The sequence below is a fragment of the Lepidochelys kempii genome, chromosome 1 (assembly GCF_965140265.1).
Source record: "Lepidochelys kempii isolate rLepKem1 chromosome 1, rLepKem1.hap2, whole genome shotgun sequence".
NCBI classification, from domain to species: Eukaryota; Metazoa; Chordata; order Testudines; family Cheloniidae; genus Lepidochelys; species Lepidochelys kempii.
The window spans coordinates 313,529,488-313,555,941 of NC_133256.1; the positions used below are offsets into that span (position 1 = coordinate 313,529,488).

At 43.5% G+C, this 26,454-nt stretch overlaps 2 protein-coding genes across 5 annotated transcripts in view; both read left to right on the forward strand.

Annotated features, from left to right (window-relative positions):
* Positions 1-14,655, forward strand: part of TTLL8 (tubulin tyrosine ligase like 8) — a 58,465-nt gene extending 43,810 nt beyond the window's left edge. The window contains exons 9-13 of the mRNA XM_073341863.1: positions 2,250-2,398; positions 3,128-3,374; positions 4,367-4,802; positions 12,526-12,802; positions 14,447-14,655. Coding sequence (XP_073197964.1) covers positions 2,250-2,398; positions 3,128-3,374; positions 4,367-4,802; positions 12,526-12,802; positions 14,447-14,655 — 1,318 coding nt within the window. The remainder of the gene's footprint in view (positions 1-2,249; positions 2,399-3,127; positions 3,375-4,366; positions 4,803-12,525; positions 12,803-14,446) is intronic.
* A 6,922-nt stretch (positions 14,656-21,577) lies between these two features.
* Positions 21,578-26,454, forward strand: part of IL17REL (interleukin 17 receptor E like) — a 349,944-nt gene continuing 345,067 nt past the window's right edge. For all 4 annotated transcript variants that reach the window (XR_012156809.1, XM_073328308.1, XM_073328309.1 and 1 more), the window contains exon 1: positions 21,578-21,724. Coding sequence is in view for 3 of the 4 variants with exons in the window: in XM_073328308.1 (XP_073184409.1) it covers positions 21,623-21,724 (102 nt within the window). In the remaining variant the exon portion in view is untranslated. The remainder of the gene's footprint in view (positions 21,725-26,454) is intronic.

Here is a 26,454-nt window from a genome sequence, read left to right on the forward strand (position 1 = left end):
AGACTAAACTATGCAAGGTGGGTTTCTTCAGTGTAGGTTGGACTATTCCATATTTGAAGGAGGAAGGAAAGATTCCTTCTCTGAATGAGGCATTGGTTCATTCAGTTGGAGTGGTACCAGTTGTTCATGACACTCTTTCACAAGCCATGAAGGGCATGGGTCAGATTCACAAGTCTTGAGTCAAGACTCCTTTACGGTGTCCATAACTTCCTACTGAGTGAGTGTCCTGAACACTGGGAATGCAAGTGAGCTCTTGGTTGGTGGAAGTAGAGCAGATCCATCCTGTTTGAGAAGACTTCTCAAATGGGTATGATATTCAGTTAAGTAGGATGGTAGTTCTTAAGAATGCTTGGTACTTGGCTCTGATAAAGGTTGCAGGCATTCAGGATTGATGTGGCAGTTTATCACCCTGGATAGCTCCTTGGGGTGGGATTTGGCAGCCTCAGTGGAGGTTGATAGGAAGGTTCTCCTGGTCTGTAATACAGCTCAGCATAGGCTTTGAGGAATTCATTATATGTCACCCTGTCTGAATCAGCCTTTGTTTTCTTCCACTGTCACTCAGTTTTCCACTCTTGTCTTCATCCAGCACAGGGTATCCGAAAACCAAGGAGAACTGTGTGTTGATGGGGAGAAAGGGACTGTTTTGGGGGCAGCGTGTTCATGGCTGCAGACAGTATAGAATGGTAATGATTCACCAGGTCCTTGACTCCTTGTTCTGTGGGTTGGGTCTTTTAGCAGACTTTGAAATTCATTGGAATCTGTAAGTCATCATGGTCGGATCAGGATAATTGGTCTTTCTTGTTGCCTGAACAATAGAGGGTCTCTGACCACTGCCATAATGATGTGATCGTTAGTGTTCAGGAGACTGACATCTTGGTTTTAAATCTCACCTATTAGATGATACTTCCAGCAACACAGTGCTTCCTAAACCATATTGGGTGCATTGTTTTAGAACTGGTTTGGAGGGGTATCTGTACAACGTCTTCTTCCAACAGTATCAAGGTGTCTGAAGGCCTACCATCTAAGTACTGATTGAGCCTGACACTGCTGAGGTAGATGAGGTATGACAGGTTCACAGCACAGAGTGGCACAAAGCCGGTTGCCAGACATAAAGATTATTTACCTTCTTTTCCTCCTCTCCCCTAGAATGTGAAGGCTAATATTCTCAAATGGCTGAAACCACAACTTATCTATATTTGTAAGATTTGATGTTTTTAAATGTTTGTATACAGCAGCTATGATCTTACCCTAGCCATCACCTTGATAACTAAGCAATTAACAAATATAGATTCTGATCCTGCAAGATGCTGAGACCTCTCGAGAAGCATCCACCCTCCCTCAACTCGCATTTTATTTAAGCATGAGTTGAGTGGAGTGAGCACCATTCGGTACGCACTTAGCACCTTGCAGGATCAGGAGAGCATACAGGATCAGAAGTGTTTACAGGGAGAAGGAGCTCAGATAACTCAATACACATGCACACAGGCCAAGGATTACCTAGATTACATTCTCAAGTACTCTTTTTGTTCTGTCTTTGTACCTAGCACAGAGGGTTCTTGGTTTATGATTGGTGTCCCAAAGCACTATCACAATATAGATAATAAATAACAGTATTACTATTTATTCATTAACCATCCAAAAGTATGCTGGGTACCATACACACACAACAAACACACAGTCCCTACCTTGAAGAGTTCATATTCTGTGATTTTGACGAGAGACAGTTTGTGAAGACATATATTCCTTTATGTTTTATGCTGTCTATGCAATTAAGAGGTCTAGAAAAGAAAGGTGAGACTAGCCTTGACTTTCCTAGTGTTCAGAAACTGGGTGCCAATTCTTCTCATGCTGCCCTGCCTGCCCAGGGCTGTCTAGATGTTGGATCTAACCCCTCTATTTGTTGTTTAAAGAAAAAAATCCCCCTTCTTTCAGCCTGCAATTAACCTCACTCCTGTGCTTTTCATAATTCACGTTACCCCATTATTGCAAGTTTTTATAAGCAGATTATTTCCTTAATAACAGAACTTTCCTGACACAATACCCAAAATAAATGAGCTCAGTAACCTGTGAGACTTATTTCTGTAAATCCATAATCTAATAATTTCTATCACTGTAGCAAGAAACACTTCATACTGTACTTTAGGGGGAAAAAAGCAATATTGACAGCTATATAAACTAAGTTCATAAAATGCTTCTTCTAAAATAGTTATGCATAAAGTATTACCTTTTAAAATTTTGTTTTTTTATAGTGAAGGTGCTGTCATTTGTAGTGCACATAATTACATTACACAGTGTCAAAAGATTCTAAGCAAAATCATGTCTACAAGCCCACAGCGAGACATAGATGGTAACCACAATATCTGGATTATTAAACCAGGAGCAAAATCTCGTGGCAGAGGTAAGAGCTTCCTTTGTTTTTTTAATTTAAAGTGTTTATTATTACCCAAAGTTGTAGGGTATCATCTGGAGAGGCAACTTGTAAATGTACTGTGTACATCAGCTGTTTGTCCCACCAGGCCATTCATAACTGCATAAACATTTCCAATCAGAACCTTTCCCATTTTCTATGCAAGAGTCATTTTTACACAGTTTTCAACATCTTACCTCTGTTACTTTGTGTATCTTGGGGAAGGAATAGCAGAAGGAAAACTTGTTAAATCCAGCAAAGAACTTTAAATATGTGCTGAAGTACATGCATGTGAGTAGTCTTATTGTTTTCAATGAAAGTCCTTTCAGTTAATGTCAGTGGAACTAATCACATGCTTAAAGTTGAGAACATGCTTAAATGCTTTGCTGGATTGGGCCCATAATCGCTAGGTTGCAGGTAAGCCTTTCAGGGGTCGGGTAAAATATATGTCTTTGTCTGAATGTCTGAATAATGAAGGTTTAAAAAACATAATTAATGTGAGCAACCTGGGAGGGGGTTATTTGTTTGATTTTGTTTAATTCTACCATAACAAGTGTCTTTCTGGTGATCTATCAATATTCTACTATTGTTCCTGCATGCATAAGTAGGATAAATGGAAATTCTCATTCGTGTATAATCTCTCATTTTTGTACACTGTCACCTGCATACATTATTATTAGACACTAACATGCGTATTATTTTAATTTTTTTCTCTTCCAGAAATAGTGTGCAAAAATAGACTGGATGATATTCTGAAGTTAGTAGAAGCAACAGATCAATTTCCAGTAAAGGACCACAAGTGGGTGGTACAGAAGTACATTGAGACACCATTGCTAATTTATGATACTAAATTTGATATTAGACAGTGGTTTCTTGTCACTGACTGGAACCCTCTGACTATATGGTTCTATAAAGAAAGCTATCTGAGATTTTCTACACAACGTTTCTCCTTAGACAATCTAGACAGGTAACCAAGGAAGTATAAACAAAAATGTAGCTATACAGAACAGTGAATGAACAGGCTGAAAAATTCTACAGTATGTCAGGTCCCTGAATTTTGATCGTGGAATTATGGTAGTGTTAAAATTTCATGAACCAGTCTATGCTAATGCTTTGACTTTCTGATGATTTCTGAAGTTGCATTTAGTTAGAGTGTGAACAGGGGTCGTGGTGGTGTGCTTTAATTAGACTCTTAGTGTCAGTCAGCAGTTGTCATAACTTAAAATAGTGATTCTAACTGTGCCCTCATCCATATGAATATTATAGAAAATGTAATTTTAGAGCATTTTAGAACATTAGGGGATGTTTGTTCTTTTATGTATGCTGTAGTCTGTTTATCAAATATTCAAGAAAAGCACTAGGCGAACTGTGGGAGTTTTTTGGGAAAATTCTGGACAACTTATTAAAATTGAACAATGTTAAAACAATTTTAACAATGTTAAATATCTCCATGGGAACATATTTTTAGCAAGGGCCATACCAAAGATTGGGAGTGGCAGGATATCTGGTAAATTAACCCATTGTAGATGCTCTATCAGCATCAGCACTTACATGGTACCCATCACAATGCCTCATGACCATTAACAAATGTATCTTCACAACACTCCTTTGAGATAGGGAAGCATTATTATCCCCATTTTATAGACAGGGAACTGGGGCATGGAGAACTTAAGTGACTTGCCCCAGGGCACAAAATGCGAGTGTGACAGAGCTGAGACCTGAACCCAGTTTTCCTGAGCCCAGGCCAGTGTTTTAACCATAAGACCATACTTTGTCTTACATTAGAGGGGAATTAATGAAGGAAACTGAAAATAGGTTTAAGAATCAAAACCCTGAGATTTTAATATGAAGATAATTTGTTCTAATGTAATATGTTTCTTGCATTTTTTCAGTTGAGTAGCATTGTACAATTATGTGTAGCTTGCTGCCTGCTATAGTTGTGGTGTCCTCTCTCCACAGCTCCATTCATCTTTGCAATAATTCTATCCAGAAACAATACAAAAATGCTGCAGACCGGAATCCTCTATTGCCATGGCACAATATGTGGACAAGCACCAAATTTCAGGAGTACTTACAAAAGAGAGGTCGAGGCAATATGTGGCGAAATGTTATCTATCCATCCATGAAAAAAGCCATTACCTACACCATGAGGATGGCTCAAGAGAGCGTTGAAGCCCGGAAGAGCAGTTTTGAGCTGTATGGGGCAGACTTTATTCTTGGAGAGGACTTTAAACCATGGTTGATTGAAATCAATACTAGCCCAACAATGTTCCCTTCTACACCGGTCACAGCAGAGCTATGTGCCCAGGTACAAGAAGACACGATTAAGGTAGTTACTGAGAAGAAACGTGACAAAAACTGGGACACTGGAAAATTCGAACTTCTCTGGAGGCAGGTATGAATAATTCTGCATCATTCACTAATCAGATGGAATTTAGTTTGGCGATTGTTTTAAAATCTAATTAACATTCTTTGAGTGGGTACAGCTGTGTATTCAACTTCAGTGTGTGGAGAATTAGCTGGAGAATTTTCCCCAGCAGGACCTGTAAAAAAGTAGCACTTGCACTTTGTGGCCATAGCCCCTCCCTTGGCTATATGAGGCAGCACCGCCCTGAACCTCCTCCTCAGTTCCTTCTTACTACCCGTGGCGGGAGTCGGAGCTCTGTGTGGTCTTAAATTCACATTCCGTCACTAGTTCAGTGTTTTTTCTAGCTGTATATGCTTTGTAATACCCTTAATGCTACTTATATTTAGTGAAGTATTCCCCTGTGATGCCCTCACCATTGTTTAAACATTGTCCGTTGTGTTGGGGAACAATCCCTAACAGCAATTCCCACGCGTGGTGCCAGCTATGCTTGGGTGAGGCAAGGAATGGTATTCAGTGAGTAGATGTTCATTAAATTGACTCAAGTTGCAAACGACCGTTGCCTAAAATAGCCCCTGCTTGAACAGGCCATGTGGCCTGTTTCAGCACCGAGACCCTCATTGGATCAGGGGTTGCCCTCAGGTTCCAAGAGTCCTTCTGCCTTGAACTCTGGAGCAGGAATCTCTCCAAAGAGACTGAGGAGCTGTTCCCCACGTAGCGTGCTGAGGAAAAGGTTGTATAAGACCAATTGAGACTGCTCCAGGTCTCATGGGGACTCTCCCGTCTCTCCAGGAAGAGCGTGGAATGGCATGGGGTTAGTGCTGGTGCGCAGGATGACGTGGGTGCCTCTAACCATTTCCCAGTACCGATCATGGGGGCTATAGACCCTGTACCATCGACTCCATTTCTTGCCCCAGGGCGTTCGTTGAGTCCGGTACCGATGAGGGTGACACCAGCACCAACTGTTCTGACATCGGCAGCATACCAGGTGGTATGCTTTCCATCTTTCCATCGTGACCTCTCCTTTGGCCCGGGACTTGGTCAGGGGTGTGTCATTAATAGCCCCGTTGATTGGAGGGACTGCTGAACCCTTGGGTCTGTTGGCACTGCATCCCTTCCTCACTCTTTGGAAGCAGAGCCAATACTGGGCTTGGTACCTGGGATCTCAGCACCAGGAAACTCCATTGCAGTTGGCACCGTGGATGTTACTGTGGCTACTTTCACTGCCCCTCGCTTTGGCACTGTCAGCTGGTTTGTACTGCTGCTGACTTTGGGGTCAACACCACTTCTGGCATCAGCGTACTCGCTGCTGGTGGTACCTCTTCCATCATTCATGCTGGTCCCGGCCTTATTTTGGGCAATGGAGGAGTCAAACCAATCACTTGCTCCCTCAGGACTGGCTCCACTTTTATCCCTGGAAACCCAAGGCTCCTCGGCATTGAGGTCGGGATCTTCCTCCTCTCGCTTTCCCTCACCCAACCCACATCGGGGACCATTCATGGAGCATTATGGGCACCAAATTGGCACTCTTCTTGCGGTTGGTATGGGGCGCCTACTGGCCATACCCTTATCAGTAGCTTCCAGGGAATCCATGGCATGCTCCTCAGTCGCAGAGGGTGCACTCCTCAGCTTGCTCTATGGCAAGGTTGCCAGGCAGATCAGTGGCAGGATCTGTGGACCCACAGCAGGTTCAGTCACCAGTGAGCCTTCCCTGTGTAGAGCCCATTGAGCTGTCCTTTCCAGCTTTGCGAGTCCGGGAACGGGAGCCAGCCTTGATGCAGTTAACCACCTCTTCTTCGTCCACAGATGATTCATCAGTGCCTGGTTCTTCCTCTCCTCCAATACCAGAGGATTTCAAGGCCTGTCAGGACATTTTGTGGTGCATGGTCACTTCCCTGGCATTCATGCAGGGTTCCTGCAGGAGAACTCCCATAAGTTAGTGGATATCCTGCAGCCATCTGCTCCTGGGAGAGTAGCCCTCCCTACTAATGATGCATTCCTAGAGCCTACAAAAGTCCTCCCGAGCACACTGGCTTCAGTACTGCCTACTGCAAAGTGCTCGGTGAAATGCTGTTTCATCCCAGTGCAGGGATTTGAGGGTTTTTACTCCCATGTGGCCTCAAACTCCCTAGTCGTAGCTGAAGTGAATGACAGAGCCCAACAGGGCAGATTTAAGTCCACTCTTAAGGATAAGGACTCCAAAAGAATGGATTTAAGGGGCAGGAGGATCTCCACCCTGCAAATACAGATCACGAATGAGCAGACATTGTCCAGGTATGACTTTGTAAATTGGACAGATATGTCTAAGTTAGTGGGCCAGCTGCCTGATACCTCCAGAGAGCAATTTTGGGAGTTTGTCAGTGAAGGCTATTTAGTGGCCAAGATGTCGTTTGCATTCTGTATTGAACATCGTGGATACTTTGGCCAGAGTTTTGTCCTTTGTGGTGACCATGAGAAGGGCGTCCTGGCTGCAGAATTTGGGCATTGCTCCTGATGTGCAGCAGGCTATAGAGGATTTGCCCTTCGGTGCTGGGTGTTGGTTTTCAGACAAGATGGACAAGACCCTGCACACCTTCAAGGATTATAGGGCCCACCCTGTGTTCCTTTGGGATGTATACACCATCAGTGCAGACAGCAACAATACTGTCCACAATGCACCTTTTGGCAGCCTTCTGTCTCTCAAAACAGTTGGATTATCCCAGAAAGGGGCATAGATCCCAGAGGTGCAGGCAGTTGGGTCTGGGTTTCAGCCAGTCAACACGCCCTCCCCTGGCACCCCCCAAATGCCCATTTTGACTCCTTGGACCAGAGCAGTGGTCCAGTCATCACTCCCTTTACTCTGCCTCTGTCTGGGGACAGGCTAGCTCGCTTTTACGATGTTTGGGGCTAGAGTACAAGCTGGGTCCTAGCATCATCAAATTGAGCTAAACTATCCAGTTCCTCTCCACTCCTTCCCCGCACCCATCTGCCCTTCCCATCCCTCTTCAGGGCCCCCTCTTATAAGATACTGCTCCTCAAGCAGGCTTCTCTTTACTGGCCATGGGAGTGGTGCTGGAAGTTCCTCTGGAACACCAGGGTCAGAGCTTCTACTCCTGGTACCTCCTGGTTCCCAAATCCAAGGGAGGAGTAAAACCTATTCTCGAGCTCCGCAACCTCAACATATATACCAGATACGTGAGGTTCCATATGGTCACCCTATTAACTATCCTCCCCACATTGACTCAGAACAACTGGCTTGCTGCTCTGGACCTTCAGGATGCTTACACCCATATGGCGATTCTCCTGAGCCACAGATTTCTCTGGTTTGTTGTGGTGAACCACCATTTTCAGTACACAGTCCTTCCCTTTGGGCTGTCATCCACCCCTAGGATTTTTACCAAATATATGGTTGTGGTGACGGTGTACATCAAGAAGAAGGGAATCCATGTTTTCCTGTATGGATGACACGCTGCTCTGGGGCAGGTCAAGGGAAGAAGTTCTTTTTCATGCATGCATCACACTGCACTTACTCGACTGCCTGGGTTTCATCCTAAACACAGGAAAGTCAACATTGGTCCCCACTCAGAAAAACGATTTAATTGGGGTCCTAATAGACTCTACGAGTTCAAGGAGCATTCCTGCCAATTAACCATTTCTAGACCATTTGTAGCCTTTCTCTCAGTCTGCAGTCCCAGCCTTCCATGACAGTTCACATGTGCCTGAGGCTCTTAGGCCACATGTCTACATGCATACCTGTGGTTCCAGTCACAAGGTTGTGCCAATACCCTCTGCAAATGTGGCTCAGGACTGTTTTCCGTCCAACCCTTCACCCCTGGACATGTTAGACTTCCTACCTCCGTCAATCCTGGACTCCTTGCAGTGGTAGACGGTTCAGGAATGATGTCAAGGCATTCCCTTCATCTGGCCCTTACCAACCAGGACTGTTGTCACGAACAACTCCTTGATAGGTTGGGGAGCGCATCTGGGGTTGCTGAAAGTTCAGGGCCTGGGGTCAGAGCAAGAAGCTCCACTGCATATCAATGTCTAGGAGCTTTGGGCCATCTATAATGTCTATCTCTGTTTCCTAGACCGCATCAAGGGTTCAATAGTTCCCATACTTGCCAACGTGATGTATTATGGGAACAGGCAAGGGGGAGCACACTCCAAGGTGCTCTCCCAAAAGGCAATCAAGTTGTGGCTGTTCTGGTTCAACGAGAGTATCACTCTGTTATCCGTTTACTTGCCTCGGGTCCAGAATCATCTTGTGGACCATCTCAGCAGGAATTTTTCCTTGAACCATGAGTGGTCGCTGAAGTCCAGTGTTCTGCAAGTTATCTTTGCAATATGGGGCATTCTGACAATCAGCCTGTTTGCTACAAGGGACAACAGGAAATGCCGACTGTTCAACTCTCAAGGGGGCCTCAGTCTAGGCTCCCTGCCCAACTCCCTCCACCTCAACTGGAAGTCGGCTCTCCTGTATGCTTTTCCTCCAATCCCAACTATTCCACAGGTCATCCTCAAGTTGAAAGCAGATTAGGCAAAGCTCATCCTCATCGCCCTGGCATGGCTGAGGCAGTGCTGGTTTTCTGACCTTCTCACGGTGTTGATTCAGCCTCCCATATCCCTTCCTCTCCTTCCTGACTTGCTCACACAGAATCACAGTTGCACTCTGCATCCTGCAGTCAGTTCTCTGCATCTCATGGCATGACTGCTGCATGGTTGAATGAGGAGGAAGAGCAATGCTCAGTGGCTGTTCATCATGTCCTGCTCAGTAGTAGAAAATCCTCTGCCAGAATGGCCTATTTGGCAAAGTGGAAGAGTTTTTCAATGTGGTCATTGGCCTGTGGAGTTCAGCCAACGCTGGCTAGTATCCAAGACATCTTGGAGTATTTGCTGCATCTTCAATCATCGTATCTTAATGCTTAGCTCGTTGAGGGTGCACCTGGTGGCAATCTCACCTTTTCATTCTCCCATTCTTGGAAGATTGGTGTTTTCCAGTGCCATGGTGGCGAGATTCTTGAAAGAAGTCTTTTGTCTCCATCTGCCCGTGATGAACTAGCTTCTTTGTGACACGTTAACACAGTCTGAGTGGCTCTCATGAGACCTCCGTTCGAGCCTCTGGCATCCTGCTCCTTTCCTCTCATGTCAAAAAACTGCATGCCTCATGGTGATAACATCTGTGAGGAGAGTGTTTGAGTTGCAGGCTTTGACGGCAGAGCTTCCTTACACACAATTCTCCAAAGACAAAGTGACATTGCAGCTGCACTTGACATTTTTGTCGAAAGTGGTCTTTCAATTTCATTTAAACCAGGCGGCATATTTGCCTGTGTTTTTTCGTAAGCTGCATTCATTGCCAGAGGAGCATCATCTTCACACATTGGATGTCAGACGATAGCTGGGCAGGACTAAATCCTTTGGGGCTTCCTCTTGTTTGTTTGTGTCATATGCAGACCATATGAAAGGACAGGCAGTCTCCTCACAGATGATCTATAAGTGGATAACTTCCTGCATCAAGACTGGATATGAAGTGGCTTCGCCTATGCCCCCTCTATGGGCATGAGCTCATTCTACAGGAGTGCAAGCTACGTCAATAACATCCTTAAGTTATGTTTCAGTGTTGGATATTTTCAGGGCTCATTTATCTCTCCATTGAATTTTGGCCTGTGTGTGTTTGAGGCCATTTAAACAAAACACTTCCTTTCCCAATGTTAGCCACCTTTAATCAGTAATGGCTATAACTTTATTGCTTCATACTGATCGGTCAGTTGGTAACTATACAGTGTGCTAATCTGGTTCACAGTTCTTACCGTGGAAGGAACAGGATGCTGTATTCTAGAGTCATATTGCAACTGACTGAGGCCAATGTTAATCTTCATATTAATTAGTAAATTATTTTAGTGTTCTCTTTTTAATGCTGATTGATATATCTGAAGTGAAGAAAAACAGAGCACAATAAATTAGTTATTCAGTTAAAACAAATTAAATAAGATGTTTGCAGCCCCAAGAGTGAATATGATGCAAGTTCAGGCCTGCTGTACCCCAGCGGGGAACGTACTTGTCGGAGAGCAGATGGCAGTTTTACTCTCTGCTGTCTCTGAGACTTGAACCGGTCAGGTATGACTTCAGGCTCTGATCCTGCAAACACTTATGCATATGAGTACTCCCATGTGTATAAAATTAATCATGTGCATAAGTGTTTAGAGGATCGTTTTAATCTATGGTGGTTGCAGTGGAGGCTGCAACAGACGTGCAGAATCAGTTAATCGACTGGCTTCTCAGGCCGTGCTTTGTCCACCACACACAAATCCAGTTTTTGGTATTGCCAATTTTGATTGGTCAGTTTAGTCACAGGGTGATGTTTTATGAAATAGAAAAAAACTAAGTTTAGAAAAATTTTGATTTCATCACCAAAAATTGAGTTTAAAAGAAACATTCTGGGAGAATTCAGAAAACAAAAAAAGGACTGTTACAAAAGCAATGCAATTAAAACCCTTTTAAATATGCTGACTTTCCCCTCATATTTTTAAATTTTTGACCAGCTCTAATAAATACCTACTTTCTTAGCATTATTTTCCTGTGGAAGCATATTACACGTGTCCTGGCTTTGTTTCTGGGTACAGTTCAGGATGTTGATTTTGAGCTGTTAAGCTCCTTTTGTGGCTTTTGTAAGTCTTGTGTTTCTTAGAGACTGTGTTTTACCCTGAAAGTAGAGATCAGCTGGGATGTTCAAGCTGACAGTCCCTAGAGTTGGGTACTGTGTTTGGAGCAGGCATTCTCAGGGGCCGGTCCTGGACATAGTCTGTTATTCTTAATTTCAACCCACAAGGCATGCTGTAAGGCTTATGTTTTTTACCCCAGTTTTTTCAGTTGAATGGGGAGGATTTTAATTGTGTTGAAAAGTTTCTTTCACCTCATTGATCATAATTGTTATTGTAATTTATTATTTACAATACCGTAGCACCAAGGAGCCCCAATCAAGGGTCAGGGCTCTGTTGTGCTAGGCACCATAGAGACAAGTATCAAAGAAGAGGGACTCTCGCCCAGCGAGTTTACAATTTAGGTGTCAGACAGGTACAACAGCTGGATGATATAGACAAAGAGGAGTGACGGGTTTGATAGACTGAAGTAACCATAAAACAGAGTTTAGTATAAAAGCAGAAGTCTCAGTAGTTTTCCATTATTATTTTAGAGACTAACCAATTTATTTGAGCATAAGCTTTCGTGAGCTACAGCTCACTTCATCTAATGCATAAAAGTGGAAAATGCAGTGAGGATGTTTTTATACACACAGACCATGAAAAAATGGGTGTTTATCACTTCAAAAGGTTTTCTCCCCCCCACACCACTCTCCTGCTGGTAATAGCTTATCTAAAGTGATCACTCTCCTTGTAAGATGTAGCTCACGAAAGCTTATGCTCAAATAAATTGGTTAGTCTCTAAGGTGCCACAAGTCCTCCTTTTCTTTTTGCGAATACAGACTAACACAGCTGCTACTCTGAAACCTGACATTATTATTTTGTTCATCTTCCTTGGTCACCGTGTTAGGCCCATTGTATAAAGTGGAAAAATAAACACCATGTAGAAATTAGTAGCCTTAGTAAGTTCTAAATTATGCAGTTTTTGTCACAGTGGTGTGGAATCCTTCGTCACACAAAGTGCTGTATGAACCCATTTTATGAGTAGATGTAACCCATGGAACAGTAGTGTCTTCATTTATAATTTAGTAGTGCATGAGTCTGTTGAAAAATTTAATTTCTTTTTTGTGTCTCTCAAGCCTCTTTTGGAACTGCCGCCGTTCCATGTTACGGACCTTTTTGTGGAAGGAGTTGGTATTAAGAGATCAAGGCAGAAAGCTGCTCCCATCGCTAATTTTAATTTTCTTGACACATTAACAAGAATACCACAGACAATTCAGTGCACCTCAGCCAATCATGAAAAACAAGGAGAATCAATAGGAACTGTAAATAACAAGCAAAACATCAAAATGAAAATTGAAAAGGCTATTTTTTGCACTTTACCTAAGCCTCTCAAGAAGCCACCAGGGAAAAGTTGTAAAGTAAGGGATGCACACATGAAATCCACTGGGCACATAGATTTCCCCAGCTTAGTTTTACAACCTACAGAAAGCATCACAGAGATGAAACATGTGCAGTATATAAACAAGGCAAAAGGAATAACAGATTCAAGCTTTCACAGAGTAAATCAGACAGCCCCTACCTTTCAAAATATGAATCCCTTGGACTGGCCTTTACTTCAGCCTTCCAAAATATCAGGTAATATCTGTTGTTTAGCATTATTTCACTATAAATTACATAAAAATACATTTTAGAGGGAAAGTAGAAGTTAGGTATACAGTATAAGTTTTTGGATTGCTTAGCTAGTTATTTGTCTACTAGTATTATATTCCATGTTATTTGTCTTTCTAATATAAATAGTCCCAAACTTTTCAGCCTTTCCTTTGGAAGTCTCTCCATGCCTCTAATAAGTTTTGCTGCTTGCCTCTGAATCCCCTGTATTTCTGTTATATTGTTTTTGGGATATGGTATTCTGGGTGAGGGCATACCATTTGTATATATAATATAATGGCATACCATATTTTGAAGATGATTTTCGATTGCATTTTTTATGCAGCATACATCTTGTTTGCTTTTTGGAGTGCCGCTGCCTACTGAGCACAAGTTTTTATTAAGCTATCCACATTAATGCCCAACTCCTTTTTCTTCTGTGTAGAGGTCACAAGTCCTTATTATTTCTGCTAGTGATAGCTGGCTATTCTCATGCAACCTCCTATTGTCTCTGGATGGCTCCAGAGATTGGCACTGGAACACGGAGACTTTCACCTCTGTATCACTAGTTCACATGTAATCCAGGTCAGAAGTGACCATAATTTGTGTCTGCTGGCTATGTGGGGACTACGGACCAGTTCCAGTGGACTGTTATTCTCATTACAAAATCACCATCTTTTAGTACAAACTGGAACCTAATTGGCAGAGAGGTCAAAGATTAAGCAAACATGGATACTGAACTTGGATAGTTCTCCAGGTCAATCTTGAAACGTCATCAGGGCAATGGGTGCTGCAGCTGCTGTTGTCTGTACCTGTTCTGTGGATAAGAAGAGGATTTCAGTTTAAAGGCCTATAAGCCCTAACATTTCATAAGTATTAAATTCACTAAAAAGTTAAAGAAAAAATTCCATTGTTTGTAGAGTATGCTGCAGATGTTATGTGTTATTTATCTGCTAAGTATCATCATCACCACCATCACCATCATCATTTTGGGGGGATTTCCCACAAGGGATCCTCTTCCTACTGATACTGCCAAGTGTGTTTTTAAAAACATAACTTAAGGATGTGGTATATGGTGTTCAGTTTGCCAAGAGTTGGAACGAATGGGCATATTTCACTGTCACCTGAAATCTCTTGCCTAAAGGCTTACACACACATCCAACACTTATAGAATGGTCTATAAGTGGTTGTGGTATATACAGAGTCCTTTTAATGTATTAACAGGTTTTGTATTAATACCTGAGGCACACAGTTTCCATGTAGCCCTGTTTTACTATTGAAAAAGTACTATATAGTATAACTGAATGCAGTTTTTGAAGAGTTTATTATGATTTTGCATAACAAGGACTTTTAAAATATGGACTTCAGTTGAAATGTGGGTTAATTAATGACTGCCTTCTTTTTTTAAAGGTTTGCAAAACAGCAACAAGAAAATTCCATGCTTAGTTTGTGGAGACACTTTCCAGTTGGAGAAAACCTGTAAATGCTGCAGCTCCTTTTGTGCAACAGTACTGCAAGGAAGTTCATATTTACCTATGAATGATTGTTCTATCCCTGAAAAGAAGGTGACCAGCAACAAGAAAACTGTTCATAGCAATGTCTTCCCTAAAAATATATGAGTCCATTCTGAGTACTCCAGTCTTTTAAAAGCGTTTTTTGAACAACAATAGAACTGTACAAGCCTTGCATAAGCAGATGTTGAAGAAAAATTATTTGCCATGAGTAACTCAAAGATAATATTTAAAGGCTCTGGGCTGCAAGAGGTGGAGATTTTTGTAAACCATGGCTGCATAGGAGACTAACTGATTATACTGAAGCCAATTAACAAAGTTTACTATTACAGCAGCTCTGTGGCCAATATGCTGGTCCCAACTGTGCGGAAAGTTAATAGAAATACAGTGAGATCTCTTTTTATGTCATGGAGTACTCCCTCCATTTTTGCATCTGCAATCCCCTGTATGATGGTCATCTTGTCAACAAGAGTTTCATAAACTGTAAAAACTCTTGTCTATCAGTGAATGGGAGTGGAAGGGCTTGCCAACCTATCCACTGTCACATAATGTAATGTAAAAAAATCTCATTGTGATATCATTTTCTTGGAGGGAGATGTGGGGAAGGAAGGAAGATTGCTTATGGTTAGTACCTTGTTACAAAATATATTCTCAGGATATCCCCCCCCCCCACCCCATACTTTGGGCTATGGTGCTTTAGTGCTCTTCCATGGTCCACATGTCTGATAAGTCAGCCAAGGTGAACCAGTTAAACCTGCCATTTACTATTAGTGGCAAAATGATTCTATATTCTTAGCTTTTCTTCCTGAATTGACCAAGGAATGGACCTCATCTGTGATCCATAGAATAACCTATCTTCCAATGGTGGGCTGTGGACCCTTTAAAGATGTCTAGCTGACAGACGCCTGTTCCATTTGTCAGTCAGGAAAGAATCCACCCTATATGTAGAGCGTCTTGGGGATTCCTCAGGGAGTATCTCTACAATACCTGTCAGAATCCAGTTCCCACTTTGTCGGAAATAGCCAGTGCAGAATTCCTAAGAAGGTATTCCAGAACCAGGGGCTTAAAATCAGAATTAGCCTCTACATCTCCAAAGCTCAGGAGGAACAAAGAATTTCATATAATCAAAATGTAAAACGTACGGGATAGTAACTGCCTGTTATACCAATCAATTCATCTTGCTGCTACTGCAGGGTTTGTTATTCCAGTACATTTTCTAGTGTTTTGTTCAATCTGTTTTAAAAGTCAGGAGGGGTTGGTTCCACCACTACCCCCAAGAATAGGTCCAGTGGTTTTTGTGATAGTTCTGGCACCTTGTTTGAGTGACAAGGGTACAGCCCACTTGACTGTGACTGATCTTTATTAACTGTCAGTCGTGACATAGCCCAGCGTTACAGGAAGTTTTATTCCTATCACCCAGCAGGGTCAGTATGTTCTGACTCTAGTGGCTGCTCATACAGTTAGGATCAAGTTTCAAATGGCTGAATAAATCTATTTCAGTTAACTGTCTGAGACAGAGAATGTGTGGGGGGAGGCTCACAAGGCCCTTGAAAAATGCTGGCAATCTGATTTGTGTTTACACATTCCAGGTTGTGAAATACTGACCTCCTCTAGAGACTTTTTTTTTTCCTACCCAAACTATTGAAGGTGCCAGATTCACCCTTTTCATGCAAAAAAGCAAGCGGGGTGAATAGAAGATGATAAATGCTAGTCTTTAATGAAAACAACTTGTATTTGCAATAAAAGCAGCAGATACTGGGTGGGACTGCAGGGAAAAGAGAGCCTATGTATAAGACATGCTATAGAAATGTCCAAGACCAAGCAAATCATCTGGGAACCATAATTTGAGCCGATGTGAATGATCCCAATTTACCAAGTACAGACATCCTTTAAGGTCACCTGATATCAGAAGAGACATGCAAACAGACTGCATTAATAAATATGAGAATGGTAATCTTGAAACCCAGTAAAGAGAGTATCCTGTATGTGACAAGATGCTGAGTGAGAAGCACTTAATCAGCCCCTATCAAGGGGAATGGATTGGGGCTGGTTGGATAGCCCTGTTGGACAGCGCCTGTCAGCCTCATTAGCCAGTTTGGGAGGAAGCTACAGGAAGTGGGGAAGAGAAAGGCCAGGCACAGAGGGAGGTGGGAGCCAGGAGCCTTCTGCTCTGTTGCTGGCCAGGCCTACATTTGGCAAAGTTGGCTGCAAAACCTGTACATAGGTGGAAAGTGGTGGTGGGAAAACAACTGTAAATAAAGAACACTGGTATTGCATCAAGCTGAGGCTTTCCTGACTGATCAGAGAGGGCAACAGGGGCCAAAATCAGAGGGGCCCAGCGTGTGCCTCACTTATACTGTAATATGTAAATGATCGACCAGAATGGTACAAAATATGGTCAGCTGACTAGGATTGAAATGTGCACCAAAACCACCTGCAGTGTTTTTATATGAGGTTAGATGATCACCTCTCACTCAGGCCCCTTTTACACCATGTAAAAGGGCTGGAGTGGCATAAGGGGGTCCTAAAAGCCACATATCCAGCTAGGGAGGATTCCCCCTGCACAAGCTCTGTGTAAGGCTGCCTTCTGACATGCAAACCCTTGCTTAGGGGCCACAGCACATGGTGCTGCAAAGGTTCTAGGCAGTGCAGTGGATCATAGGACCCTGAGGTGCTGCTGTAATTTAGACAAGCTCGTAGGATTATTTAAATTATGCTGGGGGTGGGAGGTCTCCATCCCACAAAACAGTCCAGGATTGGGAGGGCACAAAGGTGACTGCAAACCAGCTTAGCTCCCCCTGCCTCTGGGCTGCAAGTCCTACATTGCACCCAGAATATTTTTGGTGTACTGTCAGCTCTGCGATGGTGTTTTTATTGATGGACATGTGTTGTCTAATTTGAAATATGAACACATGGAAATGAAAAAGTATAAGTCTATTAGCAAGACAAAGGGAAGAAAGATCATATCCAAAAGATTGGTTCAGAAACAGATCTCTCTGACAGTTTCCCCACACTCAGTAATGAAAATCCACTGCCCAGATCATAAGGATTCCAGTAAACGCACATTGCCAGTATTATACCAGTAGATCATTATGTATGTATCACATGTAAGTCCTAATTTGCATTTATTGTGGCCTGTGACAAGTTGGGGGCTCTATACAACTTATGAATTCTGAATGATATTCTAGAATCATAGATTTTAAGGTCAGAAGGAACCATTAAGATCATCTAGTCTGACCTCCTGCACAACGCAGGCCACAGAATCTCACCCACCAACTCCTGTAACAAACCCCTAACTTATGTCTGAGCTATTGAAGTCCTCAAATCATGGTTTAAAGACTTCAGGGTGCAGAGAATCCTCCAGCAAGTGACCCATGTCCCACGCTGCAGAGGAAGGCGAAAAACCCCCATGTCCTCTGCCAATCTGCCCTGGAGGAAAATTCCTTCCCGACCCCAAATATGGTGATCAGCTAAACCCTGAGCATGTGGGCAAGACTCACCAGCCAGACACCCAGGAAAGAATTCTCTGTAGTAACTCAGATCCCTCCCCATCTAACATCCCATCACAGGCCATTGGGCATATCTATCGCTAATAGTCGAAGATCAATTAATTGCCAACATAAAATTACTGTGTTATGAAAAGCCTGTATATGTGTAGATCCACCATTGCTGAGAGGATGTGCAGCAGGTACACTCCAGACTGAGGACAATGAGAAGGGACTTAATATTTAATGATTTTGCTTTGACCACAATGGTTATGAGTAAGAACCACTGATCTGAAGAGAAAATCTGAAGACACTGATCTGTCTGAAGGGGGGGTGAGGTGGGAGGAGAGGAGAGTGGTGGGAAGTTACCAAAAGACAGAACCAAAGGTCCAGGTGTTGGAAGTGAGGGTGTATAAATAAGGAGAGCCATATTGGGCAGCTGAGAGGATGGTCACAGAGGATGAGTAAGAAGTCTCCATGATGAAGCAGCAATCCAGCATGTAGCAGCTTCATGAGGCAGGGGACCTTACCTGCTTTCCTCAATCCACATGGTCTTCCAAGGGAAGAGTAAGGTAGTGAGGGGCACTACATCAAAAATGTTTGTTTTCTAAATTATCTGTACTCTCTCATGCTTCATTTGATTAAGTAAAGGAAAATTAGGTTCTTAGAATCTGTGTGAAGTGTGTGTGAGTGTTTTATATGCTTCAGAATTATCACAGCCCTCCAAGAGAGCTAAACAGTAAACCACAAAGCTTACACCTTAGGGTGGAGCTCTGGGAGAGGTGTGTTTGAATGTGAGCAAATCTGCAGGAAACCATTGCACCCAGGGGCTTGGCAGCAGCACTATGGACTCTAGCTCTCAGAAAGCAGTGTTAGATGGCAGGTCTGCACCTCAAGACCCCAACAATAGGGCAGTAGCTGGACTTCGTTCAGGCTCCAAAGGCGAAAACACCTTGGGGGGATCTAGGGATACCGAGGCTTGTATTCACCTCACAGCAGTAGTCTGATGGGTGGCCAGCAGGGGGTGCCTGATCAGATCTGTGACATGCACCCCATTCCTGGAAGAGCCACGAGTCCGCACTGGCACCAATACATGACTGCTCCTATGTACAGAGGGGAAAATTAAATCTTGCCTTGGGCAAGCTACAGAAAGTGGTTAGCTGACTATATGCATTGGAATGACTCAGTTTCTCGTGCTTGTTGAATGGGGCCATAGAACTCCTCAGCTTCTGTTGATGTGGAAGGCAAGTGCCCTATGCAGGGGAGGTACTGAGCTCTCTTGAAGCCAGCCATCATTGAGAAACCTGGCTGTTGAAGCAGAAGTTTCGCCTTTCTTCGCTTATGGAAGGGAACTGAGGGCTTGTCTATACTTATAGCTAAATTGGTACTGCTGCAGCTGTGTCGATTTTAGTGGGTCTGGTGAAGACAAGCTAAGTTCATGGCAGAGCACTCTCCTGTTGACTTCTGTACTCCACCTCCCCGGAAACATAAGGTAAGTAGGTAAGAGAGCGTCGCCCATCGACATAGCACGGTGTAGACTCTGCTGTAAGTCGGCCCAAGTTACGTCAACTTCAGTTACATAACGGTTATAACCTATGTAACTGAAGTAGCGTAACTTAGGTTGACTTTCAGGGCTGGTCTACACTAAAGCTGCGAGAACACAAAGTGACCTCTGTCTCCATTGCCTTCTTTGAGCAATAGAGGCCTCTCTAAAGAGGTTTCCCAGTGTAGGGAATGTCCTTGAGCTTTTCTTGGTCAAACCTAGAGTCCTGCAGCCTACCAGACCTGCAGGTGACAACATCTGTCTGTCTTAAGTACTTATATGGCACTCATCACCATAGTATCTGAGCATTCTCAATCTTTAATGTCCATATCCTCACAACAGCCCTGTCAGGTAGGGTAGTGCTATTAATCCAATTTTTTGTTTTAAACGAATAGGGAACTGAGGCACAGAGAGACTAATTAATTTGCCCAAGGTCACACAGGAAGTCTGTGGCAGAGTAGGGAATTTAATCCAGGTCTCCCAATTCCCAGGCTAGTGCCACTGGACTATCCTTCCTCTGAGGAAGCAGCCCTCACTATTTATTACTTGCACCAAAGGCCATCCCACATCCAGTGCTGGTCAAGCCCTATATTTTTGAACTGGGATAGGTATCTTACTAGAACAGAGGCTTTTTCTCTCAAAACTAAACCTCCCCTTTGGGTATGAAGGCCGGGTAGTGTGTACAGCATAAATGGCTGTAGCTGAGCTCTAGTAAACCTTCTGACAAAATTAATCCCAGCTCTAAAGCTTAGTCTGAGTGTTGGTGGATGTCAGCGACCTCACCCACTAAGCTCTCCTATTGGGGCACATGGTAGGAAATTAAGGGAGGCTATATTGCTCTCAATTACATTTTAAAAGGGCCACTGAGGTGTTATGCACCTTAACCAGTGGCCCAAAACAGAATGCAAGGACTTGGCAACCCTATTGAACAGGCTTCCTTATCCAGGGGCATCTCTGCTGTTGTCCTTGTAGATACATGGGCAGGTATTAACTTTAAATCTGCCACTTTGGCCAGCTTTGTAGGGAAACTTGATCTTTTGCATGTGGTGTTGCTGTCCTGCTGCTCCCCTGCAGTGAAGGTACACTTAGCATCAGAAAAGTTTTCCAAACAGTGCCACTGTCATCCTGATGACCCTGCTTCCATTCAGCTTGCCCTCACTGCACAGCAGTGCCAAGAAAGGCGTTCCTGCGCCCTTTGTTAAACTGAAGCACTATTTAGGCATCATGACTCACCTAAGATCTGCTTTCAGAGTTGGGGAAGTGGGTGCACCTCCTAATTTTGTGTAAAACCTGAAATGTTGAACACAGAAGGTAGAATAAAACGTTTCTACTAAGGGCAAATAGTACTTACACTAAATTCAAAGCTCACATTTCTTTGGTGAAAAAAGGTCTGTCTTTCCCAATGAAGGGAAGCAAGAATCAGTCTTGTGATGCTATTGTTCCATTGTGCTATGTCACTTGAGGAATCAGACTATCGGAGGGATTGTCTAACTACCCTGTTTCTCTGATTTCTACACATTGGAAGTCTCTGCTCATGGAAAACTCAAGAATAGAATAGGAAAGAGTGTTGCAGGTCAGGATGGCATTGTATTAACAGTGACCTTGCACAGTGACATCCCACATTCTGTCTGTCAGTAGCTGATGTTAGTCCTTAATTTTCATGAGTATCATATTTACTTACACACACATTCTACAAGGAACAAATTTTCCAATACTCATTAAATGTAAGATACTGAAATCCAGAAGGAAGGTGTTTGCTGTGATTATCGAGATCTGAAAGTGTATTTCACTAGCTTTCACTAAAGAACATAAGTTTCTAATTGTGAGTAAAGCTTACTTCATAGACAACCAGCACATTTTGCTACATTAGAAACACTTTGAAATGTTGATTTGCAGGAGGAGGAGGATCTTAGCTCAGAGGTACTGTGGGTGGGACTAATTCATATCACAGTATTTAAGTTTTGGCATGAGAGAGAGTTGTCAGAGTAGAAGGTCTATTTCTAAAGGATAAATTGAAGAGTGAGGGTGGTTTTTTTTTCAATTTAAGATGCTAGCAGTTGATATTCAGATTCTTCTTGTAATAATTTTGGGGACTTCTGATTGCCAGATAATCCCCAGGATTGAAGAATGTCGACTCTCATGTTCTCAGGTAAACTACAATTTGTTTGTAGCTGTTATCTATGAATGTAATAGTTATATGCCACTACAATATTTATAAATGACATTTGTATTTATTTGCGTGGTTTGTCTTTGAGTATTCATAGTATCAAAACAGGAATTAAAATGTTCAAGCCTTCCTTAGACATCATTTTTATATTGCTGTAATTTTGGACTGAGTAAAACAATACGATATGACAAAGATGACAGTATATAGGAATACATCAGAAAGAAACTTTATCTTATGTACTTGGAGGTCAGAAATAAAAAGTATTTTATTTGTGGCCATTATTTTGGGGATTAAATTCTTACTATAACTGCAAGTTTTACAAGAACTGAGGGTGGTGCGATATTCAAGTGTCTAAATATCTTCGGAGCACAAATTCCATTGACTTGTGATGAATTGGAAAGTTTGAAGATGAAGAGTAAAACCTGTTTGCTAGGAGGTGCAAATGTAACTCCTAATTTTCATGAGTTACATGTGTGCACAGAAGAGAGAATGAACCACGTCATTTCTTAAAGGGAATTGAATTTTGTATTTTTTCATATATTCCCACATGGGGGCAGTATAGAGATGTTCTGGTTTATAATAATTCCTGACAACTAATAACAGAAATAATAAAACAAATCACTGAATAACTTATCTAAAGTTTAAACTAAAAAAAATTCAAAAATAAGGATGCTGTGATTTTGCTATCTTAATAGAAGTCCGTCTTGACATGAAATATTTAGCTGCTATTAAGAAGTGGAAGTGATGGTATGAAACAACAGTTTGGCTACATGTACAGAGTTCTGCTTGAGAATGTCATGGGATTGTGAAGCCCTTAGGGGCTGGATTGAGACATATCCTAAAAAGCTGCTTCAATGTGGCTGGACTGTACAGATATTACAAAAGCATGGGCTTGCGTACCATGATGAGCTGCCAAAATCTTAACAACCGGTTCCCTCCTCACCTCCTCATCCTCATGGCCCACCCCCCGGGACTCCTGCCCCATCCAACCCCCCACGTTTCTTGACGTTCCCCTTCCCCAGGACCCCCTCCCCTGTCCCCTGACTGCCCCCAGAACTGGGCAGGAGGGTCTCGTGGGTCACTGTAGTGGGTGCCCACCCTGCCCCTAAGAGCCAGAGGGACCTGCCGGGGGGCGAGGTGGGGAGTCCCGGCGGTGCTTACCTGGGGCAGCTCCCAGGAAGCATCTGGCAGGTCCCTCTGGCTCCTAGGGGCGGGGAAGCGTAGCTGGGGGGCAGCAGGCAGAGCGGCCGCTCCCCCCACTGATCACATCAAAAGTGGTGCCTTAGGCGCCGACTCTGTGGATGCTCCGGGGCTGGAGCACCCAGGGGGAAAATTTGGTGGGTGCAGAGCACGCACCGGCAGCTTCCCCCGCGCCCGGCCCCGGCTCACCTCACCTCCGCTCTGCCTCCACCCCGAATGCACTGGCCCGCTCTGCTTCGCCGCGCCCCCGCCGCTTCCCGCGAATCAGCTGTTTGGGGTGGGCCAGGGAGCTGCTGGTGGGTGCTCTGCACCCACCAAATTTTCACCTTGGGTGCTCCAGCCCTGGAGCACCCATTGAGTCGGCGCCTAAGGCGCCACTTTTGGCCGGTTGTTAAATTTAGAAGCCCTTTTAGAACTGGTTGTTCCTCGTGGAACAATAGGTTCTAAAAGGGCTTCTAAATTTAACAACCGGTTCCAGTGAACCGGTGCGAACCGGGTCTAGCTCATCACTGCTTATATATATTAAATGTATGCCACAGTAGTTTGTTTTAAATTTTGATAGGCTGACTATACAGTAGACTATATCAATACTAAAGAGATGAGCAACATAGAAATGCCTGGAAGATTAAATATGTTGTTACGAGTAAAATAATAAAAAGGTATATTTACATTTTCATGTGTTTTGTGTTCATGAATTCAGATCATATGTGATTCCGATGTGCTTAAATATTATTTTACCACTGTGTTTTATTGTTCTGGAAATAGAAGAACCCTTGCTATATTTTGTCCATGCGTTCATGAAGTTTTATATATTTAAAGCCTATCAAAATATTTTAAAAATCACATGGGAGGCCTGATTTTCCTTTACACTAAGGCTCGTTTACATATCTCTGGCGGAGTAAAGATACCTTAAAGTGGGTGTAAATTACACTGATATTTTGCACTCACTTTAAGACTTTTACCCTGCCCGAGTATAAATGAGAATCAGATCCATGGTATGTATAATAATAATAGCACTTCGTCTTCAAAATATTATCCAAACGTTTTCTAGTTCTGAAGGCTAGGATAATTTTTAAAATATAGAGTATACTTTTGTTAATTATGCATACTAAAATAGTTTACTCTGATACAACAGAACCAACTGTAAAGTAACCTGAAATGCTTAAAAATATGACTGTGTACATGTTCTGCATGTAATTTTTCTGCTGTATTTAGTAGAATCCTGAATTCATCAATTAATTTCAACAGAAAGATGTTTTCTTTCTGTGAAAGATAATTATCCCAGTAGGACCAATTGGCCCAGACTTTCTCCTATAGTGTAAAGCTTATATAGCATTTTCAACCTGCTGCAAGGAGTTTTTGCTGCAGGATGCACACTGATGTTGGAAAGTTTCCTGAGCATCTTGTTAGACCAAATCCTCTTGCTCTTTTCATTTGAATATTTTTTCTGCCACAAACACACTTCCACTGGCATTGCCTTAAATGGGAGCAAGTTCCCTCCTGTGGAAACCTGAGTAAACTGGCTTTACATGGGACACTTACGGGGGGATAACATACACCCTTGAATCTACGAGCAGGTCCAAGGTTCAGCTCAGCACCTCCCTCCATGGCTGCTAATCATGGGTAGAAGGTGAATCCCCACTTTGGGGAGGCAAGCTCGCGAGCCCTGCCCCTTCCACCCAAGGCCCTGCCCCCCCGCCCACAGGACAGAACCCCCTTCCCACCATATAAAAGGAGAAACCCTGACTCTGAGGGGCCCCCCCACGACCGAAGGAGCCCTGGCCTCCCTGCCCCGCCCGCCCCAGCCATATCAGGCCAAGTTGCTGCCGCTGCTCCCCAACCCACCGCCTCCCCCCGGAGTGCTAGGCTGAGCCACCGACCTCCCCTCCCCTGACAGCCTCCCTCCGCCCAGTGCCAGGCAAGGCTGAGCCGTCTGCCTCCCCTAATGCCGGGCAGGGCCGAGCCGCTGGCCCTCCCGCCAGAGTCGGGCCAAGTTGAACCGCCATCCCCCTAGCGCCAGCTCCTCTTGCCCCTGAAGGCCCTGCCCCCTTGCCAAGCCACCGGCCCCAGCACCTGGCCAAGCCTGCTCAGTCCACCAGCCGCTGGCTCTCCACGTCCCTCCTTACTCCCCTGTCCCAAGGAGGAGGGACGTGGTGATCAGCAGGGACGGGGTGGACGTGTGGAGTGGAGAAGGCGGTGGGGGTCTCAGAGAAGGGCCGGGGCCACTGCAGCCCAGGTGTCCAGCAGCAGGTCGGCGGCAGCTCCAGGGAAGGCAAGGCCGTCCCTGGTTTATTATACCCACCACCCATGCTGTTAATTATGCCACAAACTAGTGAATTTAAAAAAGGCCATGTGGGACTTGGCCTTTGAGGCTAGCAATTTGCAGGATCAGGACACCATTGATTAAAAATCCACATCTGTACATTTTTTTAACCTGCTATTGTTAGAAGTAGCATCCATAGAATCATGGAAATGCAGACTGGAAGGGACTTTGAGAAGTCATTAAGTCCAGCCCCGGGGGCTGAGGCTGGATCAAGTAAACCTAGAATATCCCTGATAGGTGTTTGTCCAACCTGTCCTTAAAAACCTTCAAAGATGGGGATTCCATAACATCCCTTGGAAGCCTATTCCAGAGCTTATCTACCCTTATAGTCAGAAAGCTTTTTCTCATATCTAACCTAATTCTCCCTTGCTGCAGATTAAGCCCATTACTTCTTGTCCTACCTTCAGTGGACATGGAGAACAATTGATCACCATCCTTCTTCATAAGAGCTCTTAACATATCTGAAGATTGTTATCAGATCTCCCTTCAGTTTTTTTTTCTCAAGACTAAACCTGCCCAGTTTGTTTAATCTTTCCTCATAAGTCAAGCTTTCTAAACCTTTTGTCATTTTTTCTGCTCTCTGGACTTTCTCCTATTTGTCCACATTTCCTAAAGTGAAGTGCCCATAACTGGAAGCAGTACGCCAGCTGAGACCTCACCAGTGCCACAGAGAGCAGAACAATTTCTTCTGGTGTGTCACATACCAAACTCCTATTAATACACCTCAAAATGATATTAGCTTTTTTCGCAGCTGCATCATATTCAATTTGTGATCCACTATAACACCCAGATCTTTTTCAGCAGTCCAATTACCTAACCAGCTATTCCCCATTTTGTAGATGGGCATTTGATTTTTCCTTCCTAAGTGAAGTACTTCGCACTTGTCTTTACTGAAGTTCATCCTGCTGAATACCTACCAATTTGCCAAGATGACGAGAACTAAGATTATGGAAAAATATTGTTTTTTCTCTATGTGCATTTGACACCATTTATTATGATTAGTTTCACTGTTTCCTCGGTATGGATAGTTTCTTCCCCTGATGTTTGTGTGGATCTTTCACAAGCAACAGGGAAGGGTATTTAAAAAAATACAAAAATGCAATTGCAAAACCACAAAAATTGGCAGGGGGATTCAGGAACCTGAAACTACTTTTCAGTAGTTTTGGTAGTTGACTAGATTTCAGTGTGA